Source organism: Sebastes umbrosus, chromosome 21, assembly GCF_015220745.1.
Source record: "Sebastes umbrosus isolate fSebUmb1 chromosome 21, fSebUmb1.pri, whole genome shotgun sequence".
Lineage (NCBI taxonomy): Eukaryota > Metazoa > Chordata > Actinopteri > Perciformes > Sebastidae > Sebastes > Sebastes umbrosus.
The window spans coordinates 2712953-2737191 of record NC_051289.1 but is presented as its reverse complement, the minus strand read 5'-3'; the positions used below and the strand labels follow the sequence as shown (position 1 = coordinate 2737191).

General features: G+C 43.8%; 1 protein-coding gene across 2 annotated transcripts in view; it reads left to right on the top strand.

The window, feature by feature from the left end:
• LOC119480771 (cadherin-20-like) overlaps positions 1-24239 on the top strand; it is an 82128-nt gene that overhangs the window by 31346 nt on the left and 26543 nt on the right. The window contains exons 1-2 of one of the 2 annotated variants that reach the window (XM_037757331.1): positions 16674-17016; positions 23701-24003. In XM_037757331.1, the coding sequence (XP_037613259.1) occupies positions 23785-24003 (219 nt within the window). In that variant the 5' untranslated portion in view covers positions 16674-17016; positions 23701-23784. Of the gene's footprint in view, positions 1-16673; positions 17017-23700; positions 24004-24239 lie in introns of those variants that run through there. The other variant, XM_037757330.1, reaches the window with a different exon arrangement.

Sequence of the window (24239 nt, the reverse complement as noted above, 5' to 3'; positions counted from 1 at the left end):
ATATTTACGTGGATGTGTTTATATTGCTGTCAATGCAGACTATATGACGTACAAACGACGCAGCAAAGGCAAGAACGTCGTTCTTATTGTGTGCAAAATGACTTGCAAATGTGATGCACTTGCAATTTAGCCAGGTAACCAAAGATGGCAACCCTGTTATCAGTATGTTTTATATTAACAATCAAACTTGTGAAAGGGGTCGCTTGTAAGTAGTAAAGTTGGCGACTAAAGTTGGTGGAGACCAAACCAAAGCTAAAAGGAGAGCGGATGCTGGACTTCCATTCATTAGGTGGACACAAACGTGACTCCAAAAGAATGATAACGGTCAACTTAACAAGGCGATACACACTCGCCGGCCACTTTATTAGGTACACCTTGCTAGTACCGGGTGGTCTTCATCTGCTTCAAGGTTGGACGTGTTGTGCGTTCAGAGATGGTATTCTGCATACCTTGGTTGTAACGAGTGGTTATTTGAGTTACCGTTGCCTTTCTATCATCTCGAACCACTCTGCCCATTCTCCTCTGACCTCTGACATCAACAAGGCATTTCCGTCCACACAACTGCCGCTCACTGGATATGTTCTCTTGTTCGGACCATTCTCTGTAAACCCTAGAGATGGTTGTGCGTGAAAATCCCAGTAGATCAGCAGTTTTTGAAATACTCAGACCAGCCCGTCTGGCACCAACAACCATGCCACGTTCAAAGTCCCCTTTCTTCCCCATTCTGATGCTCGGTTTGAACTTCAGCAAGTCGTCTTCACCACGTCTAGATGACGTAATGCATTGAGTTGCTGCCATGTGATTGGCTGATTAGCTATCTGTGTTAACAAGCAATTGAACAGTTGTGCCTAATAAAGTGGCCAGTGAGTGTATATACCGCCAGATCCTACACACTCTTCCTTTAAGCAAAAATCATCACATGAAGTCAGTTTCCTCCAGAGTAAACTCTCATCAGGAGAGAACAGCTTATTAAAACTTTCAGTCAACTTCTATTCATGGTTTGGTGCTCTTTAAAGCTGATGACTCACTCCGTCGGTTCAATAAGGAAGTCTGGCATATTGCTTTGATATGAGAACTTATTGGCAAACAAAACGTATAATTGCATCTTATAGAGATTGATTTTATGTCACAAAAGATAAAAACTTAATATCAGCAAAGTAAACTCACTTGATATAGATTTTTTTTGGACCAGAAATGTTTGTGGACTTCACTTTGGTGCAACGAAAATATTATATAAACTGATTTTCAATGGTTTTACTCTCCACCTGATGATACACGACCGCATCATAGTGCAATGTGGCATAACCCGCTTGCAGGACACCACATTATAATCCCATTATAAGCAAGTAATTTAGTTTTAATTGAGTCTTATAATCTTGTTTTCCTAAAACCAGGTAAAAAATGCCTTGCCCTTTGGGTGATATCATAATGAATACAATCATAATTGTATTAGTTTCTAAAGCCGTTTTGCTTGTTATGAGAATTTTCTAAACTGTTATAAATTGACTCAAGGCTAAAATTTGTTTTAGAAACCATTAAAATTACGAGATGGGTGTTTTCCAAAACCGAAATACAGTTCTCGTTCTTTGTTTTGTGCACCAGTGGGTGATGTTGCCCATCAAGAAAGAACTAAAGAGCAAGAAAGAAAGGAAGCATAATAGTTAGACAGACTCACACAATGAGACGGAGAGCGAAGGGAAACACAGGGAGGTTTCTGTCTCAAATGTGGATAATTACATTTCTACCTTTCTCTGGCAGTTGCATAGCCTTAATGCTCGTAATTAATTTCATTATTTTTGGCCCTGGCTGTTGAGTGCAGATTAGTTCTCTCTGAGTTGTGGGGATAAACACACGGTAATTGCTTATTACTCTCAGAGCCCGCATTAGATTATACTAAAACCAACGAATTAGAAAATATCCAATCACCTTTAGCTAAAATTCTAAATCTGCTGTTATTGCCGTCGCTTGTTTTCATTCGTCCCCTCTGCACTGTGTTCTGGACACTGTGGATCCACTTAGAACAATACTCTGGCCCCTGCTACTCCGTCGCTTTAGTCATATCTCTGATGTTCCTCATGTTATTATCCTCATTTTGTTTGTGTTTTTTCTCAATTTATCACAAGACATTTAGCTAATAAGGCGTTCTAAATACATTTTAAACCAATAATATAATACATGTCGATATTGTGCACGCATATTATTTGAGACTTTACAAAATCCTATTCATTCTCAGTGAAATTTCAAGCCCATGAGATTTTTTTTGTACTATTTTTGAGAAGGTTACCACAACATTGCTGGCCAGACTATAGCCTTTTCACAGTTACATTCATATCCAGGAGCTGGCAACTGCAAATACAGTCCTCTCCTGCTGACTACTGAGCAGCAGCAGGGATGAGGAGTGTTGCTCAAAGGGACCTCGTGGTTGTTGTTTATCAGCAACTTACGACTGAGAATTTACCGGCTGAATGAATGAATGAATGAATGAATGAAGAGGCGGCACGGCGGTTAGCACCGTCATCTCACAGCAAGAGGGTAGCAGGTCCTTCTGTGTGCAGTTTTGCATGTTTTCCTCGTGTTACGTGGGTTTTCTCCAGGCTCTCCAGCTTCCTCCCACAGTCCAAAGACATGCAGGTTACTTTAATTGTTGACTCTAAATTGCCCGTAGTTGTGAATGGTTGTCGCTTGGTCAGTGTCCCTCGGTATCGGAGATCAACGCTTTTGGATGGACCGGGGACGGCATGTCAATATACGTTCGTTGCATAGTATCCTTTCAAAATAAACTTCCATTTTCACAGGAAGTTAGGTTTAGGCAACACAACCACTTAAGGTTAGGGTTAGGAAACGGTCGGGGTTGACGTCAAATTCACTGACTAACGACTCACGTGACTAAATAAGTCAACGTTACTTTTAGTTTCACATGGGTCACGAACACCGGCCTCCTGGTTGAAAGTCTTGTGTTTGTTTGACCCATCCACCTCTAACCCTCCCGCCTGCCCACCCTGAGTGCACTCACGCTATTAATACTACGTCACTTCCTCCGACTGTCGACCTAACGGGTGCCTCCACGGGTCGGTTTCTGATGCCGAGGGGAGCTGCCTAATCAACAGCAGTATGTGACGAGTTGGGAGTGAGACAAAGGATGTGATGCCTCTTTTCGGCTGGACTGGTTCTTTAACATCTGTCCAAAAATTTAGCTGGTGTGTTCAGAAGGTTTCCATGGCAACATCTTCATCAACACGTTGACTAATTCATCTTAGATAACTTCATGGGATATTAATAGCTTTCACTTTCCCATCACACCAATTAAGTCTCTCTAAAATCCTGTCAACATCTTTCTCATTAATGAGCAGAGTAACGAGCGAGTTGAAAAAGACATTTGTGGGATTTGAGGATTTCTGAAGTGATCACTAGGCCACTACGAACCAGGGCTATCATCAATATTATTCACCAATAATAGAGTTTAAAGACGTGTATACACGTGAAATTGTTTAATGTTCGGGGATGGTTATCTTTTCCACATTTTCTATCAGTTTTGTGCTAATATGATGTCTGAGTTTTGTTACAGATACCAAAATGATTAAAGAATAGTGATGTCACATAGCGGATGCAGCGTGCCATGTGCAAAATAAATGACATCCAATCCATAACAATGACAATATGACCATATAGAGTCATCTTTATACACATTTCCATCATCCAAACTAATGATTCAGAGATTTGTTTTGAACTTCAGTCTGTTTTCTGTGTGATTTTGCCTTCATTTGCCACATTATAATATATATCGATATCGTAAAAAATCTTCCAGGAAGGAAGTAGTACACATTGGCAAGCTGCATGTACAGTAACATCTTGTACTTGGAGAAAGCCGCACTCGGAAGTCTTTTGTCAGCTCTAATATAGTCACGTGTTTGCTTGAGGTTACAGTTAGACACATGAAACGTGAGCAGTTTCATAGAAGATAACTGTAGATGTCTGTCAAACCACAGTTGAAATGGGCGTGATGTCGACCATGTGTAAGTTGAAAGTCCTACACTTCCTGACATACTGTAAAAAGGAACATGAAATCTACCCAAGAGGAGTCCGTTACAACCTTCTCCTCTTTTCTAAGAAGCACCCTAATATCTAACTTTACACCACTTCAGGGCTCGATATGTGGTTACTTGTGCTCAAAGGCAGCCCACTTATCCGTCGCCACAAGCAGAAAATCTACCTGAGAAGCACATCGGGGGGTGCAGGCTGTTATGAATAGATCATAACTCCCGTAACAAGATCTCGACACAGACACCTCTTGTTCCATCGAGCAGGAGGGACTGAGGGAAGGACTTCTGACAATGCTTCTTTGTGTGTCACTGGTTTTCAATGCGGCTCAGTGAAAAGGCAACGAAACAAGATCTAGCAGAGAGGAGACAATGACCCAACGTGAAAGAGAAAGACTGCTATCACTGTGGCAACAGAAAGACATACTACCAAGAACATGTGTGCATGTTTTTCACCACAACTACTATTTGTATTCCCACCCGCTCTGCAGTTATCTATTTCTGCATCTTTGTTCAGACGCCGTATCAAAATGAAAACATGATAAATGTCACTGTTGTGTTTCAAGCTTTCTACGGTGCCCCAAAGTGGCCAGAAAACAACAATTAATCATATAAGAAGAGGATGTAGTCGCCGTGACGTCACCCATTGGTTTGTGGACTACAGTTTTGAAGCCTCAAGTCTGACATTTTGGCCGAAGCCATCTTGGTTTTCTGCAACCAGAAGTGATACAAGAGGGTGGAGCTAACTTCAATTGAACGCTGAACAAGAAATCTTTAAGTGACCAAAACATTACAATTAAGTTAAGACGAAAACGCGGACAACTCCCAGACCGTAAAACGCTGTGGTAGAGCGACATGTCAAATACAAGGTAGCCCCGCCCTAAAGCATCCCCTGCTTTATGGTCTATTTGACTCTAAATGGGACCATAATTTACTAAATGAACATCATGTTGTATTGAAGAAGACTTGAAACTAGTGATTGAGACCATAAACTCATGTTTACAATGTTTACTGAGGTAATAAATCAAGTGAGAAGTAGGCTCATTTTCTCATAGACTTCTATACAATCAGACTTCTTCTTGCAACCAGAGGAGTCGCCCCCTGCTGGCTGTTAGAAAGAATGCAAGTTTAAGGCACTTCAGCATTGGCTTCACTTTTCAGACCCCGGAGGTTGCCGCCTGGTTAATCTTAGCCTACAAAAGTAAAGTATCTAAATTGTAATAAATCGGGATTATCCTTTAAATTTGGTTACAGGCGCAACAGACTTTCTCAGCCAGGTATCAATGTTTCCCACTAACACCTAGGGGTGATAAGGATTGATAGAGCAAAGTGCATGAAATAAAATCTGTTCGCATGAGCATTTGAGAGATGTCAAAAACACATCCGTTGTTATTTAATGAGAGGTACTGTAAGTGAAGGATGATGGATTAAGAAGAGTGCAGTAACATACTGTCCTTCAGTCATCAACATTTTAAAGGAACATATCGGCACTAACGCCAGTAGATATTAATTGCACAAATCCTAAATGTCTAAAAAGTGAAGGTGAGAGAAGATAGAACTACTAAATAAATTCCAACATAAAAAATCATTCTGACCAGTCTTTTGTGAGTAACATCAACACGCTATGAAACACCGCCGGTCTTTGGCTCTGCCCACTGAGGTTTAACGTAATCAATGAGATTATTTCCGCCTCCAGAGCAGCTCCATCTCAGAAAAAATGTTTGTAGCAAAGAACTGAAATCTGCTCACAGGTTCAATTTCCTCTACAGCCAGCACACGTCCATCAGCAGCCATGTGCACTGTCAAAGTGTCCTTGAGCGAGACTTCAAATCCCAACCTGTTCAGTCATGCAATATGAATCACTACGCGCTTTGAGGGATTTTATTATCTCCATCGCTGATATCGTGAAGCCTGAAACAAAAGGACAACACCGAAGCCGTAGTGCTGTTTTCTCTCTCAAAGGGGCGACGGAGTTTTTTAGCACGCCAGACTAAGCTTTGTGCCGTAATGCAAGGCAATGTGCCGGCGGAGACAAGGAGGAACAATTGACAGAGCTTTTGTTACATCTTTAATTACCGACCTTGTGTTTGTCTTGTTCATATGAGGGGTCTTGGGGAGACGCAGCTCTCTCAGTCTGATCTGTTCTTGTTCTGTGAAATGAATGGCCTGACCTCCCCATCTTCCCAGGATTTATCCTCCTCTAACAAAATGCAAGGAAAGGAGAGGGAGGTGTTGAATATTAGAGTGAGTGTAGCCGACGATAAGAGTGTGTGCACACCTGCTTCAGTGCATTTCTGCAAGAAACAAACCTGCCATCCTTCACATGCAGAGACTGAGGATGTCTTCGAAAGGGAAGCGCTGCGCGGAGAGTATGTGAGGCGTGAAGTGTACCTGGGAAGCGAGGAGGGAAAAGGCGCTCCACTCACTGCCCGCTGCTTTAACATACCGTCCTCCTCCCCCCCTCCACCTCCTCTCTCTGCAGTGTGCACAGATATGCCTGCAGGTACAGGTATGGGCTCTGTGCTGCTGCCGCCACTGAGATCAACGGCTGTGTCAAAGGAGATGATCCACGGCTAATATGCAGCTGTCTGACCCTATTACCTTTAGTGGCAGGGCCAGGCTGCTGCATCCCAGGAGAGCTCCTCCACTTCTTCAGAAGATATTTAGTCAGGCTTTAAAGCGCTCTGCAGATGCACGCCACACTCTGCACTCTGCACGCGTGCGTACGTATATGTGGACCTGACAGCGAGAAATAGACGGTATGGATTTGATCTGAGTTACATTAAGTTGATGTGTGTGTTGCACCTCGGGCCGTCAGCCTCCATGAGACGATTAGTTGTCAAAGGGGCCGATCGCTACGTTCGTTAGCCTCATTAACTTGCAACGAAACGTCCGGGAACAGAATGTTCAGCAGGAAGGGGTGAATGGTGGAGGAGGTGCAGATGGACTACATGTAGATGGAAGATCATTTCAAACACAACAGCTTACTTACCTCTAGTGGTAGGTAGCCATGCAGGTAATTCCAGGCAGATTCTAAACAGACATTTCTGGTACCATCTCAGTACAATGAGGAGGTTTGTTGTCTTCACAGAATTTAAAAATGACATTTGAAAAAACTCAACCGTGTCATCTATTAGAGAGCAGAGACTGTTCCTGGATTAACCTGCTAGGCAGACCAGGGACGATGTGTAGGCCTTTTCCATGCTGGAACAATACCCGATCCCAGGTTTACTGTGTGGTCATTTCACTAAAGGAAAATAAATTTATGGAAAATAAAAAATGTGTGTTTTAAACAAACATCTAGGATAGACAGACTTATTTAGACAAAACAAATGAAGGCAGATGGAAAAAATTACAGACAATTTCTTGGTTAAACTTTGATCTACCGTACGCAACAAAGTTTTCCTGTGAAACAACGGACTATTACAATATTTGGGGTGTACTCACTTTCAGTTTTACCTCCAAACAGAGTGGTTTAGATAATCTGTCTGAACTGAGCTTGTGTTTCTTACTCCAACTGACTTTGTTAAGAGTTTGTTAGGACTTCATAGCGAGGTCACCTTGATGGGCACGACCTTTTTATAACCAAAGCTAGGAAAATCTAATACAAGTTTTATCAAACTGGACTTGTCCTTTAACAGTGATGTCATAGCGTACTGACCACACCCTGGAGTACACTTCTACATCACTTCAGAAAGGTAAATTGAACCAACAGAAAAGAGCAAAAAAACAAGATATTTTGCTGCTGTTTAGTTGCTTTTTAAAGGAACAATGTGTAGCATTTCAGGTGATCCATCAGCAGAAATAGAATATATATATATATGGCTTCCTCCTTCTTCTTCTTTCCTTTAAGCCATATTTCTATCACCAAGAAACGTGCAACAACAAGGCTTGTATTAAATGAAGTTCCGCTCATTCATCAGGTTACTCACGGTTAGATGTCCAGCCAGTAGTTCTGTCGATGGATGCATGGATGCCAACGTGCAACCTACTGTATGTGTGTACGTGCGTGTGATAAACTACACAAAACAACCAAAACAGGATATGCCGCGGCGACCCAAAGTAAAGAAAGAGATCAACTTTAACTTTGTCTTTGTGAAATGAACATGTAACTACAAACCAAACATCGCCTATAGATAGGGACATTCACGTAGTTCTCTTACGTGCTTGGCACAAGGCAGAAGTTTCAGTTTGTTGCAATCTGCAACCTCACCGCTAGATGCCGCCAAATCCTACACATTGCACCTTTAATGAAAATCGCTCCATTGCAGAATAAAAACTTCATTTGTCTTCCGTAATGAAATGTACCCATACTGCGGTAGGAATAGGGGTTTGTTTGCAGCGCGCACTATAAGTTACACCGGGTCACTTCTTCCAGCCGTGAACTAAAATACTCTGACACAAACGGATATTCTGCTCCTAATATATCATGTCACTCTGGCTCCCTGGCTACAGCGTCTCCACTACATTCGTAGATGTCGATTCGGTGAATGTGGAGGTGTCACATTATCCTATTTTGTGCATGGGGAATGAATTCTGATTTTATTTTCCTGCGGTTAATGCCCAGATCAGTCCCAGAAGTGTCACATCTTCAAAACCTCATTCACAGCAGCAGCAGCGGCGGCGGTGATGGCAATTAATTCTGACTTTAGGAGCGCTGGCCTGCTTTCTTCTACTTTCGTCAATACCAAATGTTTCCACATTCTTGGGATAGTTTTTGTCAGCTCCGTAAATGAGGTATTAAAATCCTCCGTTGCTTTCCGTGGCTGTCTATCCGGCACACAAATGACTCTCTTTTAGGAATAAGTGATGGCGATGTTTCTCAGACGCCTCCGGATTCCAGCAGCCCAGGACGCTGCTCCACCGTGGGGCTGAGCACAGCAGTGGCGTCGTTAGAGCAGTCAGAGAGAGATGATTTCAGATCAGTGTGTCACCAACCCCTGTGTTGCAACCCCAGCGTAGCGTTAATGGGATCATTATTAAATCAGCTAGAAAAACAGGTGCCAGATTTTACTCTGAATCAAGCACCCACTTAGAGCATCTTTTCATCCTGCTCCCCTCTCTGTCTCCTTTTCTCGAGATCGGTCTCTCCAGCAGCAGCGTAACAACACAATCAGCTCATGATGCGATAAGATACAACATAAGGAGTTCATAGCTCCATACACTTGGGATATTTTGATAAAGTAGGATTGAAAACAAGCTGTGGCTGTCTTACGTATAAGAAATCGGATTTAAAGTTTCACATTTTTAAAGGTTTGGTTTGAAAATGAAAATAATAGAATCTCTTAATTAAATAATAAGGGTGCTTTTGTACAAGCAGATTTATCTGTTAAACTCTGTGAATAATGTGTATCAAAGAGTGTCCTTGTAAAACCCAAATTGAGTTCAGATTTCTGAGTAGGACAAGGACTTCTTTTTTCTCGGAATAAGAATGGTCTGGACTGAAATATCTCAGCAACTATTGCACGGATTGCCTTCAGCTTTGGTATGTTGAAGGTCCCCAGAGGATGAGTCCTTATGACTTTGGTGATACCCTGATTTTTACTCCAGCGCCACCATGAGGTTGATATTTGTGGTTTGAAGTGAAATATGTAAAAAAAAAAAAAAATGTAAATGGGTTACCAAGAAATTAGTTTGAGACATTCATGGTCCCCTGATGATGAATTGTAAAGCTTGACCAAATACCTGCATGCTAATGTTAGCATTAAGCTCCAAGCATTGCTGTGACTCAGTACAGATACTTTATCTGCATTGAGCAAAACTGAAGTAAAGAAATGTCTGCATAAGAGTAATTCAAAATGTCTTAAGACCAGAGAAACCCTCTGACATTTGATGATTGCAAACTGAAATTGGTGCTTTTTGGGAATCATAACCAGGCGACTGCATCCAGTTCTGAAAAGTGAAGCCAAATCTGAGGTGCCTTAAACCTGCATTATTTCTAACAGCCAGCAGGGGGCGACTCCTCTGGTTACAAAAAGAAGTCTGATTGTATAGAAGTCTATGAGAAAATGAGCCTACTTCTCACTTGATTTATTACCTCAGTAAACATTGTAAACATGAGTTTATGGTCTCAATCTCTAGTTTCAAGTCTTCTTCAATACAGCATGATGTTCATTTAGTACATTATGGTCCCATTTAGAGTCAAATGGACCATAAAGCAGGGGATGCTTTAGGGCGGGGCTACCTTGTGATTGAAAGGTCGCTACCGGAGTTGTCCGGTTTTATCGCCTAAAAGTCTTATTCAGCGTTCGGTTGTACTTAGCTCCAACCTCTGGGGTCACTTCTGGTTGCAACAACAATAACAACAATATAGTGCCAAACTCAAGGCTTCAAAACCGTAGTCCACAAACCAACGGGTGATGTCACGACCTTCAATCATGACCTTTCAATCACAAGACTACGTTCACTTCTTATATACAATCAATGGTCATAACTGATCAGTTTTGTTTCATTTAAGCGTTCAGATTTTTTAAAACCATGATATAATACACAGTTTATTGTAACCTACCTCTGCCTCTGACTTGTCATCCCTCCTCCATCCTCTTGTGTTCATACGGGAGTGTTAATGCTAATGCTCTCTTCTTTGTCCGGGCGTACGCTCACATTGACTGACTACTGCTGCTTACAAAGCCACACATGAAACAAACACATGCACCTTTTATGCTTGCAGCACATTGTGAAGCCACCAACATGGGAGTCTTCAACATAATCACTGTAAGTGCACAGAGGAGGAAGTCATGCTCTTTGGTAAAAGGGTTCACGGTCTACAGTCCAAGATATTTCGACCCCCAGATGGTGGGTTTGTCTGAATGAAACCGGCAAAGCAAAGGTTTTGTGGATCTAAGACCTTCTGAGATGAACGGGTCCTTTGAAGCTTTTAGTTGCCAGGTGACAGAGAAAAAAAAATGATTTTACCCCGCACAATTCAACCGAGCATGCTGCTGCAGACCTTGGGAGTAAGACTCCAGATGGAAGGAGGACTTCATAACTATCCTAATTGATTTTTTTCATGCACCAGCAGTTAACGAGTAATTGGCCAAGATTGGGCAACGGCTTCATCTACAGTGTAGCACGAGTTAGGACTTTAATGGAGTAAATACCGCGTCCTCTCTTCCTGCTGTAACTCCCGTTCCTTTCCTCTGTTTACGTTTATTCTGTTTATGTAGTTGGAAAAGAAAAACTTTTTTGAAAGGAACCGCTGGTTTTTCCACTGTGATAAGCCAGGTTTGTCTGGAGGTGGGAGGCGAGTGGCGGACGGTGTTGTTTAAACCCCCGCTGAACTATTTCTTCCTCTGATCACTGGATCAGTGTGGAACTATAAACACACGGAAACCAACAAAGGAGACATTTATCCTGTGTGTGTTTGTTTCTGGTTAGACGTGGCTGCCTGTGCACACACACACACACACCCCCCGCATACCAACTGTGTAATGGAGCGCGCACGTTCCCCCCTACTTGTTATTCTATTGACTCTGGGAAGCGGGGTTAGAGACCTAGACTGCAAACCTGCTGATACGAGACGCGTGCACTCACTACCCGGCCCTTTGAACCTCATATCTTGTTTGATTACGTTTAATGCTCAAGTTACAAAAAAAACTTGCCGAGTTAAAATACTCTGGAATGTTATTTTTCATTTGTAGAAACATGTTTTCCTTTCTTTTTTCCACAGTCATTTTTGTTGGCTACATGTAAATAATTAAGCAGGAATCACATCCCAGACAGAATACATTCATAATTCAGGCATTTCATGTTGTGTTTGTAGCTTGCACCAGTCACGACGTATGTGCCCCCCCCCCCTTTAATTGCTACTTCAAAAGTTACTTTAGTCTTTCATTTCACATTCAGCAGCACAGGCAGGGTCGCCGGGACAGAGCAGAGAGTACAGGGGGGTTATAGGGAGTGACAGAACAGGGAGGGGTAAATATCAGAGCAAGGCACACATGTGCCTGAGGTTTGTGGTCCTGCTGCTCCGAGGCCCCACGTCTCCTCAGCTCCTGTCAGCTCATCAAGGCCAAGTCCCTCCCTATCCCCGCTGGAATACCGCATCAAACAGCCCGGGGAGCCTTTTATCCCAAACAGAATGCCGCCTCTTGTCACAGCGGAGGCTCCGCAACGAGCCGCACGTGGATGGCAAAGTTTAACACGGCGGAGTGAAAGTCAATACCCTGCCGAGGTGCCGTAGCTCAGACACCAGAGGGTAGGAAGGGGGCGGGGGGCGGTGAAAAGGTCACCAGGAAAATGGGATCTTGAAAGACAGAGCTTGTCTGAGACAACAGCACGCAGAAAGCAGGGATCCAGATGATGCCAGGCAGCCAGTTAATGTCACGGTTCACTCTTTCAACCCTGTGCCAATTCTTGCCGTCTCACAATTAAGGCCAAACATCTTATTTTTGTCTTTTCCACCAATTACTGTAAAGGTTACTGCTTCAGTTGTGAACTTGGCTTGTGTATACAAATACCTTCTTTTCTCTCCCTCAGCAAAGAAACAATAACTTCCGCAGTCTAATTTCTCTTTGTTTCGAACCTGTAGCCAAAAATCAGACATGAAAAGGCTCGACTGCGCACCCCCGAAGACACAGAAGAAGCTCTTTGTACTCGGGCTTGTTCTGCTCCATGCCATTTTTAATCTCAGGCAGAAGGGAAGAGAGCTGCTTCTCTCATCTTAGATGACATGGAGGCTTTGCTCCCTCTCTCTGGCGCTCTCTCATCTTGATCTTCTGAAACCCAACCCTCTTTCATGCTTTCCCGGAGTGGTGGTCGGGGTGGCATAGTGGCACGCTCGATAAGACCGGCTGAATTTTGTTTAGGTTATTCCGTCTGAAGGCTGTGACGTGATAAAGTGAGGGTAAAGAATGGCACACGGCGAGTAGGGGGTGTTACCTTCCTGGGCTGTGTTTTTCATCAAGTCCTCGCTGTTGTCATTATTTTTAATTGCCTATTGGAGGCACAGCACTTTTAAGAGCTTATTTAACTTTCAATCTTGGTAGAGAGGGTCAGGACTGTTTATTCTTTGGAGGATCCTCTGCTCTCACAGACCTTTGAAATGTCAGTGTTGAATGGCCATCTACACAGATGAACCAATGCGAGGCTTTTTTTGGTGGTTCTGAAGTTGGTGTTTTTATCAAGTTGTGCAGATTTTAGACTGATTGGACCATCTGAAACGTTAGTCATAGCTTAGGGAGCGTGTTTTCAGTTGAGGGTGCTTTTGAAGCCATCAGGAAAAGTTTGTGCTGCTCCTGATTATTAAATAAAAAGATATTGTGGGTGAAAGGGACGAGGAGAGGAGGAAACTCCATCAATCGCTGAGGCATGATCAACTTAATAACTGCTATAAAGACCTTTACACAACGACACGGGAAAAAAAAATACGTTGCTTTTCCGCTGCGCAATATTTGTGTTCTGTGTGAAAGTATTCAGGACTAAAACAACAGTTAGAAAAAATATATTGACGTGTGAATTAACTGCACGAAAAAAAAAACGCTCCGGTGTGTTATGGCCTTCAATCATGCCAATAAAATCGTCTTATAATATATAACATATCTAGTTAAATGTCTCGTTTCTCTTAAGAAAGTTGTAGAAACATAGAAATCACTGACTTTACGGTAACGCAGCTACAGTAACACGTCAGCTTAACTTAAACTAGCTTGCAAATGCCAGCCTGCCAAACTCCTCGCCAAGCTCTACTCGCGTGAGTTTGACCATTTGAGATGCGCCGGAGAGGAACGTACATGTAGACACCAACAACGTGTCATCAACCGTGGCCAAAATAACCACTATTGCTGCTTTGTACATGCGTTGTTGAAGTCCCCGATACGTCGGAAAACCAACCGCCATCGTGTCTGGGCTCATAACGTAATCCATCAGTAAAGCACTCGTCGGCTGAATTAATAGTTTACTACAACAGTACGAACCCAAAATACAGAATTTCACTGTGATTTAATTGCAATAACCGGATCAAAATGATGCTGAAATAACTACATCGTGATGAAGATTTTTAAAAAAGTCGTAATTCATGCTTTGTCGGGTCTGTCCGCAAGACGACAAGTAAACAACTTTTAAATGTTTGTTTTCTGAATGGAGTTTGGATCGATCGGGGATAGGCTTTGCTAACATTGTAGCTGCTCTATCAACACTTAAATAACGTCATCTAGGCATTAATACAGCAGCGATGTTATCGTTTCTACCATAGACAGTCTTTGGTTTACGGTTAATCTTTCTCTGGTTCCAGCTTCTCAGTTGTGAGGATTTGCTGCGTTTCTATTACAGTAATTTAAATACCTTTGGGTTTTGGATTGTTGGTTTGGAGACATTTGAAGACGTCGCCTTGGATGCTCTGGGAAATTAAACTAAACTAAAATAAACTCAACAGTATAGGCTATAAAATAAATCCATGAAAAGATAATAAAAAGTCATTGTTAGTGCCACTACAGTGTGTGGGCTTATATTAACAACAGGGCGCTGCTGGTGTGTGTTGACCTTTAGCTTGCATTGTGGAAAATGTGACTCTACATTGCCTTTATCACATTCCTATATTAAGATACCCACCTTATTGTCTTTATATAAAGTGAATTCTGTGTACTTGATAACTGTACCACTGCCTATGTATCAGAGCAGGTGGATACTTCAGTCACAAATGACTGCTTAAGGGGGAAAAGCAGCTAATATGTAAGACTAATGGAGTGGTACCAAAATGGTAATTGAGAGGATGCTCGTCCAGAGAGGAAATGTAACTCTAACAACCATGAAATCTGCTTTCCTAATGAAAGACCAGAACAGTCTGTTTGGTAAAAGGTACTCTGAGGTGACAAGAACAAGTCACGGCCTTTATAAACTTACAGCCCTCAACCTTAAGAGGAGGCGGACTCGATCCGATGCGTGAAAGCACCGTGTCCCTACGACGTCCTGCATATTATCCCAAAACCAAAGTCCGGCAACACGCAGAACATAACTGTATCCAATCTATTTCTACGGCGGATCTGGGCCTTTGTGAAGGGACCCTGAGGGACTTGTTTTCCAGACGTCTACCACCGTAACAGACTTTTAAAGACGGACAGAGGCCCTTCCATAAGCCCTATAGGTTCAATTTGTTCTGCCAATTATTATCCTCAGCTCTGCCACAAGTGATGGAAGGTGTTGTTCAATGGGCCTGAATGCCACCCTCGCTGCGGCCCGCCCCGACAAAGAGGGAGCCCCCTGCCCTTTTTTTTTTTTTTCTGGGGGTCCAGTCAAGCATTCGCTGACAGATTGGCTGGGGCGCTAACCAGTCAGGTCTTCAAAGAGACAAAGACGGTGAAGGGGAAGGGGAAGGGAGGAGAACAGGGGGGGCAGTGGTGAAGAAGAATGACCTGCCAAATGTGAAAGAAGACATATTGAAAGGGACAGAGTGGGAGAAAGAAAAAACATATTGAACCGATGGAGAAGTACAACCTTTTGACCATCTGGCTCGCCGGGTGACAACAGCCTTCATCTGTATTTTTAGAGCTCGACAACAAACTAAATTACTCTGTCAGGAAGATTAAGGAGAGTCAAAGGGCTGTCGAGTGGAGGGAAATAAAAAAAAAAGAGCATAGTCGTCCCAATTGGCTATGAATAGTGGGGAAACTCAAAAAGTTTGCGAGCTGATATCTGGAGCTCCATCACTTTATTTTGTCTATAAATATAATATGAAAACAGCTCAGACTATGTAATGAAAAAATACAAAATAAGAAGCCGAGCAGCCGCCTAGAACACTTCTTGTTTCTCTGTAATATATTCTCATTTCTGTTTAAACATGGTTGAGTACATCTCCAATATGATTTCACTTTCCCAGTCCTTCTCCCTCATGAGGAGAACTATGCGAGAGACTCGACTCTGAAAACCTCTTTTTGCTGCATTAATTCCGTGATTGCTTAAATGAAACACTGCTATTTCCTCGCTCAGTGCTAAACAGGAATCAGATCTCCGTGACCATGACTAATCTTCCGCCGCGCTCTTTGTGTGTATTGGCGTGCGCCTAATTTTTCAGGATCTTTTTGCCAATTTGGAAAACTAATTGCTTTGACTCTGACTGGGCGAGCAGCGGAATATAATGCACTTTAAAGCTTCATCTTTTATGCCCATAAATCCCTCTACATATCCAGCCGCGTACAACGCCGACTCATTAAAATACATTAGGGCAGGTTGGCCGCCGTGAGAGTGAAGGTGATTTCCAAACCCCCCGTCCTCCTTATCCTTTGCGTTTTCTACTTCGCTGGTCAGTGATCCAAGGACCCTGAACTAGCAGCAATCTCCACACACTCGGAGCCGTCACACACTCCCGACCGCGCTGGTCACTTTTTTCACTTGCAAATACGCTGAGATGCTTTAGTGGGTGCGTTCAGGAAGCATTTCCCTCCACTGCTCTCTATCTTACCACCTCATGTCTCCCTCTCCTCATTCCTCCATCCTTTTGCTTTGCCTGATTTCACTCCACCTCTTTTGATTTCCAACCCCCCCGCCTCTCTCTCGCTGTAATTTCACCCCTATCCCGCTGTCAATCTACCCCCCTACGACTCCCTCCTCTTCCTCTTTCTCCACCTCTTTGCTCCTTCCCATGCTTGAGGTTGTAGATGGCTGGATTACACTGGAGCCGGGGGGAGGCCGTCCCACTGATTGTAAAGAGAGGGACAATTGGTCCTTTAGTCTGATTGGGTCCCCAGATAGGCAACACCGGGGATGAGAGTGTGCAGACACAGCTATGAGAGGCAGCGGTGAAGGCAGCAAGAGAAGATACAGCCTACTTATATATAGATGGAGAGAGGGGGGGAAACTTTTACAAAGAGGACAGTTAGAGAGCGCACGGACTCAAGGTGACTTTAAGGAAACTGATGCACTGCAGGCTTTCACAACTTTTACAAGGGAAATTTAGGGAGCGTGCAGGGAGAAGAAGAACAAAGAGATAAGAGAAGAAGAGCATTTTCCACAGAAGGAGGACTGAGAAAGAGGAATAAAGTTGAAAAAGGTAAGGCGTGGAATTTTTTGCTAAAAAAAAAAAGAAGAAAATCCTTGACTTTCACCGGTCATGTTTTGAAACACAGTATAGTACCAATGAGGAAACGCCAATAATACTTTCAAGCTGTAAACAGTGAATGGCGAGGATGATTTAAGGGTGACTGGGGATTTGTCAGCTGTAACTGAGCGTTGAAACGTCTCCGGGTGCTGAGATGAATAAGACACGAGGTGGGTTTAGGGTTTAGAAGTGTTTCATTACTGCGACTGAATCGATGGCTCATTTTTCTGTGTTAATTGATAAACAGTGTTTAGAGGAACAAACATATCCGGCTGTCAAAAGTAGGTCACGGTGAATATTTTGGAGAGCCTCCGCCTCAGCCGGGAGGAGGGGGGGGGGGTTTGGTGGCACATTTAAAACTTTTGTGAACACGAGCTGCAGACTCAAAAGCGTGGCTCCAATTCTCAGCACGTCTGCACTGTCGCTACTTCAAACAAGTCATGCTGAAGGAGAGGAATGCCTATCTGCTTTTTATGGACCTCTGTTTGGCATTCAGACCTCATTCCTCAGCCAAGGTTCTAGTTTCTCAAGATGAGAACAGATTCATTTTTTTTTCCCCTTATAAAACCCATTAAGCTATCGCCTGTCTTGTAAGCTCCAGCCGACAAATAAGACACTAGATTGGCGCGCTGTCGCTGGGGCAGCAAGACTTTTCTAACCATTATCGGTGTCAGCCGAGAGGCGGTGAAGAAGCCTCCGTATTAACAACACCTTTCAGGTTTCTGTGATGGGATGAGATATCACAAATTCCAGCGCAGGAAAGAGTCAAATGGAGGAGCTGCAGCCACGTGGCGGATAAAAACTGAGCATCCAATTCTCCTTCTAGACAAAAAAAAATTCAAAAGAGATTAGGATATTAATTTGAAAGGATCTATCCTCAAGACACCGCTGTTTAATTGCGGCGGAGTGACACTGATTGCAAACTTTTCCAGATGACGCTTATGCATGGTGACATCATTTCCATGCACCAGTGGCTGGGATGAATGCCAGTTTGTGTGATTTGATTTCTCCATAAATGACAAGGCTCCTTTTACGGCCTGCACCGAGCGATGAATGAACTAAATGTGCATCGGGGAGGAGGAGGAGGTCCAGGACGAGAGGAAGAAGAACTAAAAATAAGTGTTTGAATGATACAATAACACAGAAAAGAAAATAGAGGAGGGGTGAGAATGTAGGGTGCAGAAACCCCTAAACTTCTGAAGCTCAACCCGGCACACAAAGGCAAAGATAGAGAGTGGAGGGAGGAACGAGTAATTAAAAACACCTTACAGTAAGCGAGCCGCAGGGAGGGAGGCGCTTGTCACGGCACAGCGGTGGCGGCGCACACAGCTGCACATGCCGAGGCCCGGGGAGCTCCCCACAATTAGAGAGCACGACAGAAGCAGGTTCAAAGCCTGCCCCATGCCAGCGTCTCTGTCCTGAGGGGGGGACGGGGTTGGAGGAATGAGGACGAATAGAGGGTAGCACTGACACACACACACACATACATAGGCATGCTGTGCATCCACAGAGAACTCGTATTCATACCCACACACAAACAACTGTGTGATCTTGAGAGAGTTTGGCCAGAATGCACACCTCCCTGATCCCGGCTCTGCCTTTGAAGGCTGCCATCTCTCCCCGAGAGGAGGCTGAGGATCTGGTCGCCGCTGCAGGCGCTGACGGTATAGAGACCCCTTTGCTTTAGAAGACCTGGTCACTTTATTCCGTCTTTATACACACACACAAAACACCCAGAGGCCACATTGCGGGGATGGCCTGCTTATTAAAAGTTGGTGCAGCAGCAGAGTTTAATTACGTGTAAATAAGTAAATAAACATTCAGAAATGTACCCTCGGTTGAGGAATGCGGCTCGTCACGCTCGGCACTCGGGCCCGGGAAGCGAAAATTAGATTCTTCTACATTTTTGCAACAGCACCCCGCTCGGCTTATTGTGCTCGGCTTATTGAAAGACACTTTCTCACGCCGCCGCTTCTGCATCTATAAGTCAAAGTGCGTCGATGTGCAGCCTCTCTCTGCCTGCATGGGTCGGAGATACACGGAGCCTTCCTTCGCGGTGGCATCCGGCGTGCAGAATCAATTGTGGTTAACAAATTGGCCGTGACGTTTGGCCCTGCCAGGGTGGGTGGAACCCTTTTCATGGGTCCACCCAGTTTTTAAGGACCTTTTCCACAGTCTGGGAGGCCTCCTTTTTAGAGCCGAGGTGAGGGGAGCACAGACATGGCCACTGTGAAATTAACACTTAATAATGCTCCACATAGCACTTAAACAGGGCGAACCCACACTAATGCACCACACACTGAGTTGGCCCTTGGTAACCTCGCTCAGTGAATGGGACCAAAAGGTCTGGGGGAGGTTTTTGATAACATTAAGACTGGAACTAACGATTATTTTCCAGATTTTCCCTCATCAATTAACCAGTTGGTCTATAAAATGCAATTTTTTACTGTCCAAAACCCAAATATATAAAGTTTACTTTCACATAAACCAAAGAAAAGCAGCACATCCTAACATGTGAGAAGCTGAAACTAGGTCATTTGCGGCATTTTTGCTGGAAAAGATTATGAAGAAAAGTTGCATTTTTGATTAATTCACTGATTGTCCAGCTCTAAATAACAGTTCTATTACGTGTTTTGCAATATTTCATTTTGTATTATTATTATTTAAAGATTTTCTATACGATATCCAGAGCATGGCAAAGCTGCAGACACCTATTTGCTAAGTAAAAATATAATGGAATAATGTCTACCTGAGCAGAGGACGAAGTCGCTCCTTTTAGTGCATGATTGTGCATGTGAGCGTGCCCCACTGGCGAGCTAATTGGCGCCGCTCTGCACTGCACTTATACGGAGGTTACAGCTGATAACGCCGTCCCGACCGACGGTGTGGTCGTGTAAGCGTTGTTAGCACTGTTAGCGTTGTTTGCACTGTTAGCACCGTTAGCGGAGGTCAGCCATCGCCATGTTGAGAGCACCTTTAAATATTAGGTATGGGTATCGATCATGAAGAATCTTTTGACACAGATACATGGCTACGGGTACAAAACCAATACTTTTTTCAATATTTACTTTGAGGAATGTGGCGTTTCCTACAAAAACGCTTAAATTCCCAAAACTAGCTGAGCTTCTCAAATGCATCAGTTTTTAATTTTAATTGAACACAAGCAACCAAAATAAAAGTCTAAAATTAGAAAAATGATTGCACGATTTGAATCAGGAACTATCTGAAGAGTCTGATGAAGCATCCAATCCAAACTTTTAACACATAACAGTCTGTAGTCTACATCCAAGAGTGTTTCTTTAAGTTATTGCACAGGGATGGAATACGTTTACTGACTCATTAATCTGAGCAGGTGGAGTTTATAGTGGGATTATACTACATGCCGCCTCAGCTCAGTGGTGGTCAGTCAGTCGTACTGTAGCAGTTTGTCATATAGGAGCAGTTTGATGGAGTCTGTTGTTGCAGTTAATGGAGCAGCAGGTGGATTTGGAGTAAGATGATACAACAATATGGTCCGTCATTTTCATCCAGCTGCTCCCTCCTGACAATCACCATCGCTTCCTCCATCACTCAATCTCCTCCTCCTCCCTCTCAAACATCTTTCCTTTCAGGGGTTTTCAAAACAAACATAAAAATCAGATGTTCCTCTTCGTTCTCAGTTTATTTCCTCTTTTACTGTCGCACACTAAAAGCTCTAAATTGTGTTATTTTCTTTTTGAATCCAAAAACAGATTTTCCACTGGGCAGAGTGTTTCAGCTCGGTGGGAAAATACCTTAAGTCTTCGCCTTAGGCTTTGTCATATGATTGCTCCTCCACCCTCCGCCTCGCTCCTCATCCCCTCGTCTCTCCCATTCACAGCTTGTGAGGCAAACGCCAGCTGCTTTCTCTTTAAACAAGTGAAATGCCATAAGAGAGAGATGTGTGAAATGTTTTGCCAGCACAATTACGTCGCATGTCACCTCATTAGGGACGACAAAATGGAGCAAAATGCTCGGGTGCAAGCCGTGACCTTTTGGGGGGTGGAGGGGGGAGCTGAGAGGCGAGGCCGAGGGGTTTGTGAGCGAAGAACAGGGAGCTAATTTTACTTCATAATGGCAACCAGGCGGCTTGAATAGGCAGAAAAGAGGGGAGCAGCGAGGTCAAGTGTCACCCGTCCTGCCAAGCAGCAGCAGAGGAGGAGGCCCACAAACACACATGCCTGCACACGCACACACACACACACACACACACACACACACACACACACACACACACACACACACACACTCGGCCCAGCCTCCCGCTGACAAAGCGGCCACGCCCCCCCACCCTTCCATGCCTTTTGTGCCTCTTCAACAATGATTAACTGAGTTTGGCGATTCAGAGTCTACAGCAGCACAATGCACTCTCTCTTACAAAACATAATGGAGTCAGCTCATGAGTCAAACAGTCTCTCTTTCTTCCGCTGCTTTTTATTTTCAGCCCGAAAACTTTCCGCCTCCCCCCTGCTAACAGCCCCACAGCTTTTCTTTTCCTTTCTCTCTGCCTTTTCACCATAAATCTGCCTATTTCCCCCCCCCCGCCCGAGCTCGTTAATGCAGGAAGAGCGGGCAGATGCGTCCGTCCTCCTAATACATAAAAAACAAGATGCAGATGGAAAGAGGAGGCCATGCGCTGCATGTGAAGAGGTATTGATTAGCTCCAAATCAATACCTTAAAAAAGCATCTCCTGCAAGAAATTCGTGGATTTGACCTCGCTGATCTTAAAGGTCCCTCTAACGTTCATATTAAAACGATCGATGCAGCGGAGGTAGTATTTAGAGGCATGAAATCTAACCAGGCAATACCATAGAGGCCTTCCAAAAACCTGAGATATAGAAAGAAAGAAACACAGAACACTTGTAATGAGCGGTGTGCAGCGCTGAAGGGAACTTGTAGAACATGGTGTGAGTAAAGCTGAGCAGGGGTGTTAACAGAAACACTACAATCTGAGAACATCACACCCCCGGGCCTTTTACAGGAGGTGTGGAGGAGCTCGCCTCTCCTCATGACAGCAACAGGAAGGAGGAAGGGAAAGACTGTGGTGTCACTTCTCTATTCTTTCTTTTTCTTTTTTGTGAAAAGCCTGATTGTCCCGAGCTGGAGGGAAAAAGAGGCAGAGGCTGGTGCTTTTAAAAAGCTCGCAATCATTTCTGTTTTCTCCTGCAGGCTTCCGAGAAGTGACATAAGTTATGTTTCCATTACAAAGTTTTATGGAAATTTTTCTGGAGATTTGGCAACAGGATGTTGTTGATGCAAGCTTTTTGTCAACAACTACCTCGGATATCAAAAAATGTTTGGAAATATACTTTTGTTTTCTTGCGGAGAGTTTCTTGAGAAGATTGATACGAATACTCTGTTACCTAGCTTAGCATACAGACTGAAAGCAGGGGGAAACGGCTACCTCGGCTGTCTCCAAAGTTTATACCTATCAACCATGGACTGTAAGAAGTGAACGTAGTCACCGTGACGTCACCCGTTGGTTTGTGGACTACGGTTTTGAAGCCTCAAGTTCAGCATTTTGGCCGTCGCCGTCTTGTTTTTTTGCAACCAGAAGTGACACGGGAGGGTGGAGCCACGCCACGCCCTAAAGCATCCCCTGCTTTATGGTCTATTTGACTCTAAATGGGACCATAATTTACTAAATGAACATCATGCTGTATTGAAGAAGACTTGAAACTAGTGATTGAGACCATAAACTCATGTTTACGATGTTTACTGAGGTAATAAATCAAGTGAGAAGTAGGCTCATTTTCTCATAGACTTCTATACAATCAGACTTCTTTTTGCAACCAGAGGAGTCGCCCCCTGCTGGCTGTTAGAGAGAATGCAAGTTTAAAGCACTTCAGCATTGGCTTCACTTCTCAGATATATAATAATATATATAATTATTATGTTTCTTTTATTTTTCAGTGTATACACTTCATTAGATTTGTGAAATTTAATTTTAATATTAATGTAAAAAGGCTTCAGCCTACACCTTTTCAAACATGTTATTTGTTTTTTATCCGTGAGTTGTACAAGTTGAAAATGACCAAAATAAACCAAACTAATTAGCACTACGCATGTTGTCTGTTTGGTTGGTTGCCTGGTTACCTCGTGGGGGGGCGACAAGACTCCTCGCTGTTGTTCACCAAGAAATAGTTACAGCACATAACTCCCCGTTAAAACCACAAATTGCCGCCACATATTCCAAACTAAGCTAATTGCCTCACCGGGGATGTAACAGTTACACACACCCTTGATATCCTCAGTCTTCTCCTTTATATTTATACCTCTCTGGTTTGTGAGGAGGCCTGTAATAGCGAGTGAATGTTTTGTCGCGTACCTATTGTCCCTTTCTTCTTCTTCTTCTCTGACATTACCTCTTCTCCTCCTCCACGTGGCCTCGTCGGCAGCATAAGAGGAGCCCCCTCATTCAGCCGGGAGGCTCATTATAACTCAACAAAAACTCAGTAGTAGAGGGCTAATCTGGAGGCAGGAGAAAAGACGAATATGTGTCATCCGCAGGTATCCCACAGTGCAACACAGACTGGGGCTCAGTATGCGACAAAAGGACGGCGTTGTCCAAAAGGACAAATCTGAGACTAATCTGTCTTCTTTTTTTTCTCTTCCAGGACGGCAACAGTAGCCAGAAAGAACCAGGAAACAACCGCACTCGTGAAGAAAGAGGATTTTCAAATACAACTCCGTGTTTAACAATGGGAGACCGATTGCATCTTCCAGCAGTTGTCGGCACCTTGCTCCCCGCGGTACTCTGCATTTTGACCCTTCTGCCTCAAGGCCTTCTGGGTAAGCCGGCGGAGGAGGAAAACGCTGGAAGCTCGGCGCTGCTCCAGAGGGTGAAGAGAGGCTGGGTGTGGAACCAGTTCTTTGTCCTGGAGGAGTACACCGGACTGGAACCGCTTTATATTGGAAAGGTCAGTGTTGCCTACATGATGGACTGTATGAATATGCACACACATAAAGGTACTGTATAACCTGGAGAGATGCAAAGTGTAGAGGCTTCTGGCCTGGTACGGGGGGGGCAGTGTTTCTGCATGACCTTTCCACTTGGCGGCTGCCTCGGTGTAGGTGTTTCAAAGAGATTTCAACCAGTAACTTAGAAACTAAGAGATCTACAGGGGAGATCAGCAGCCTGGAGGTCATCTGCTGA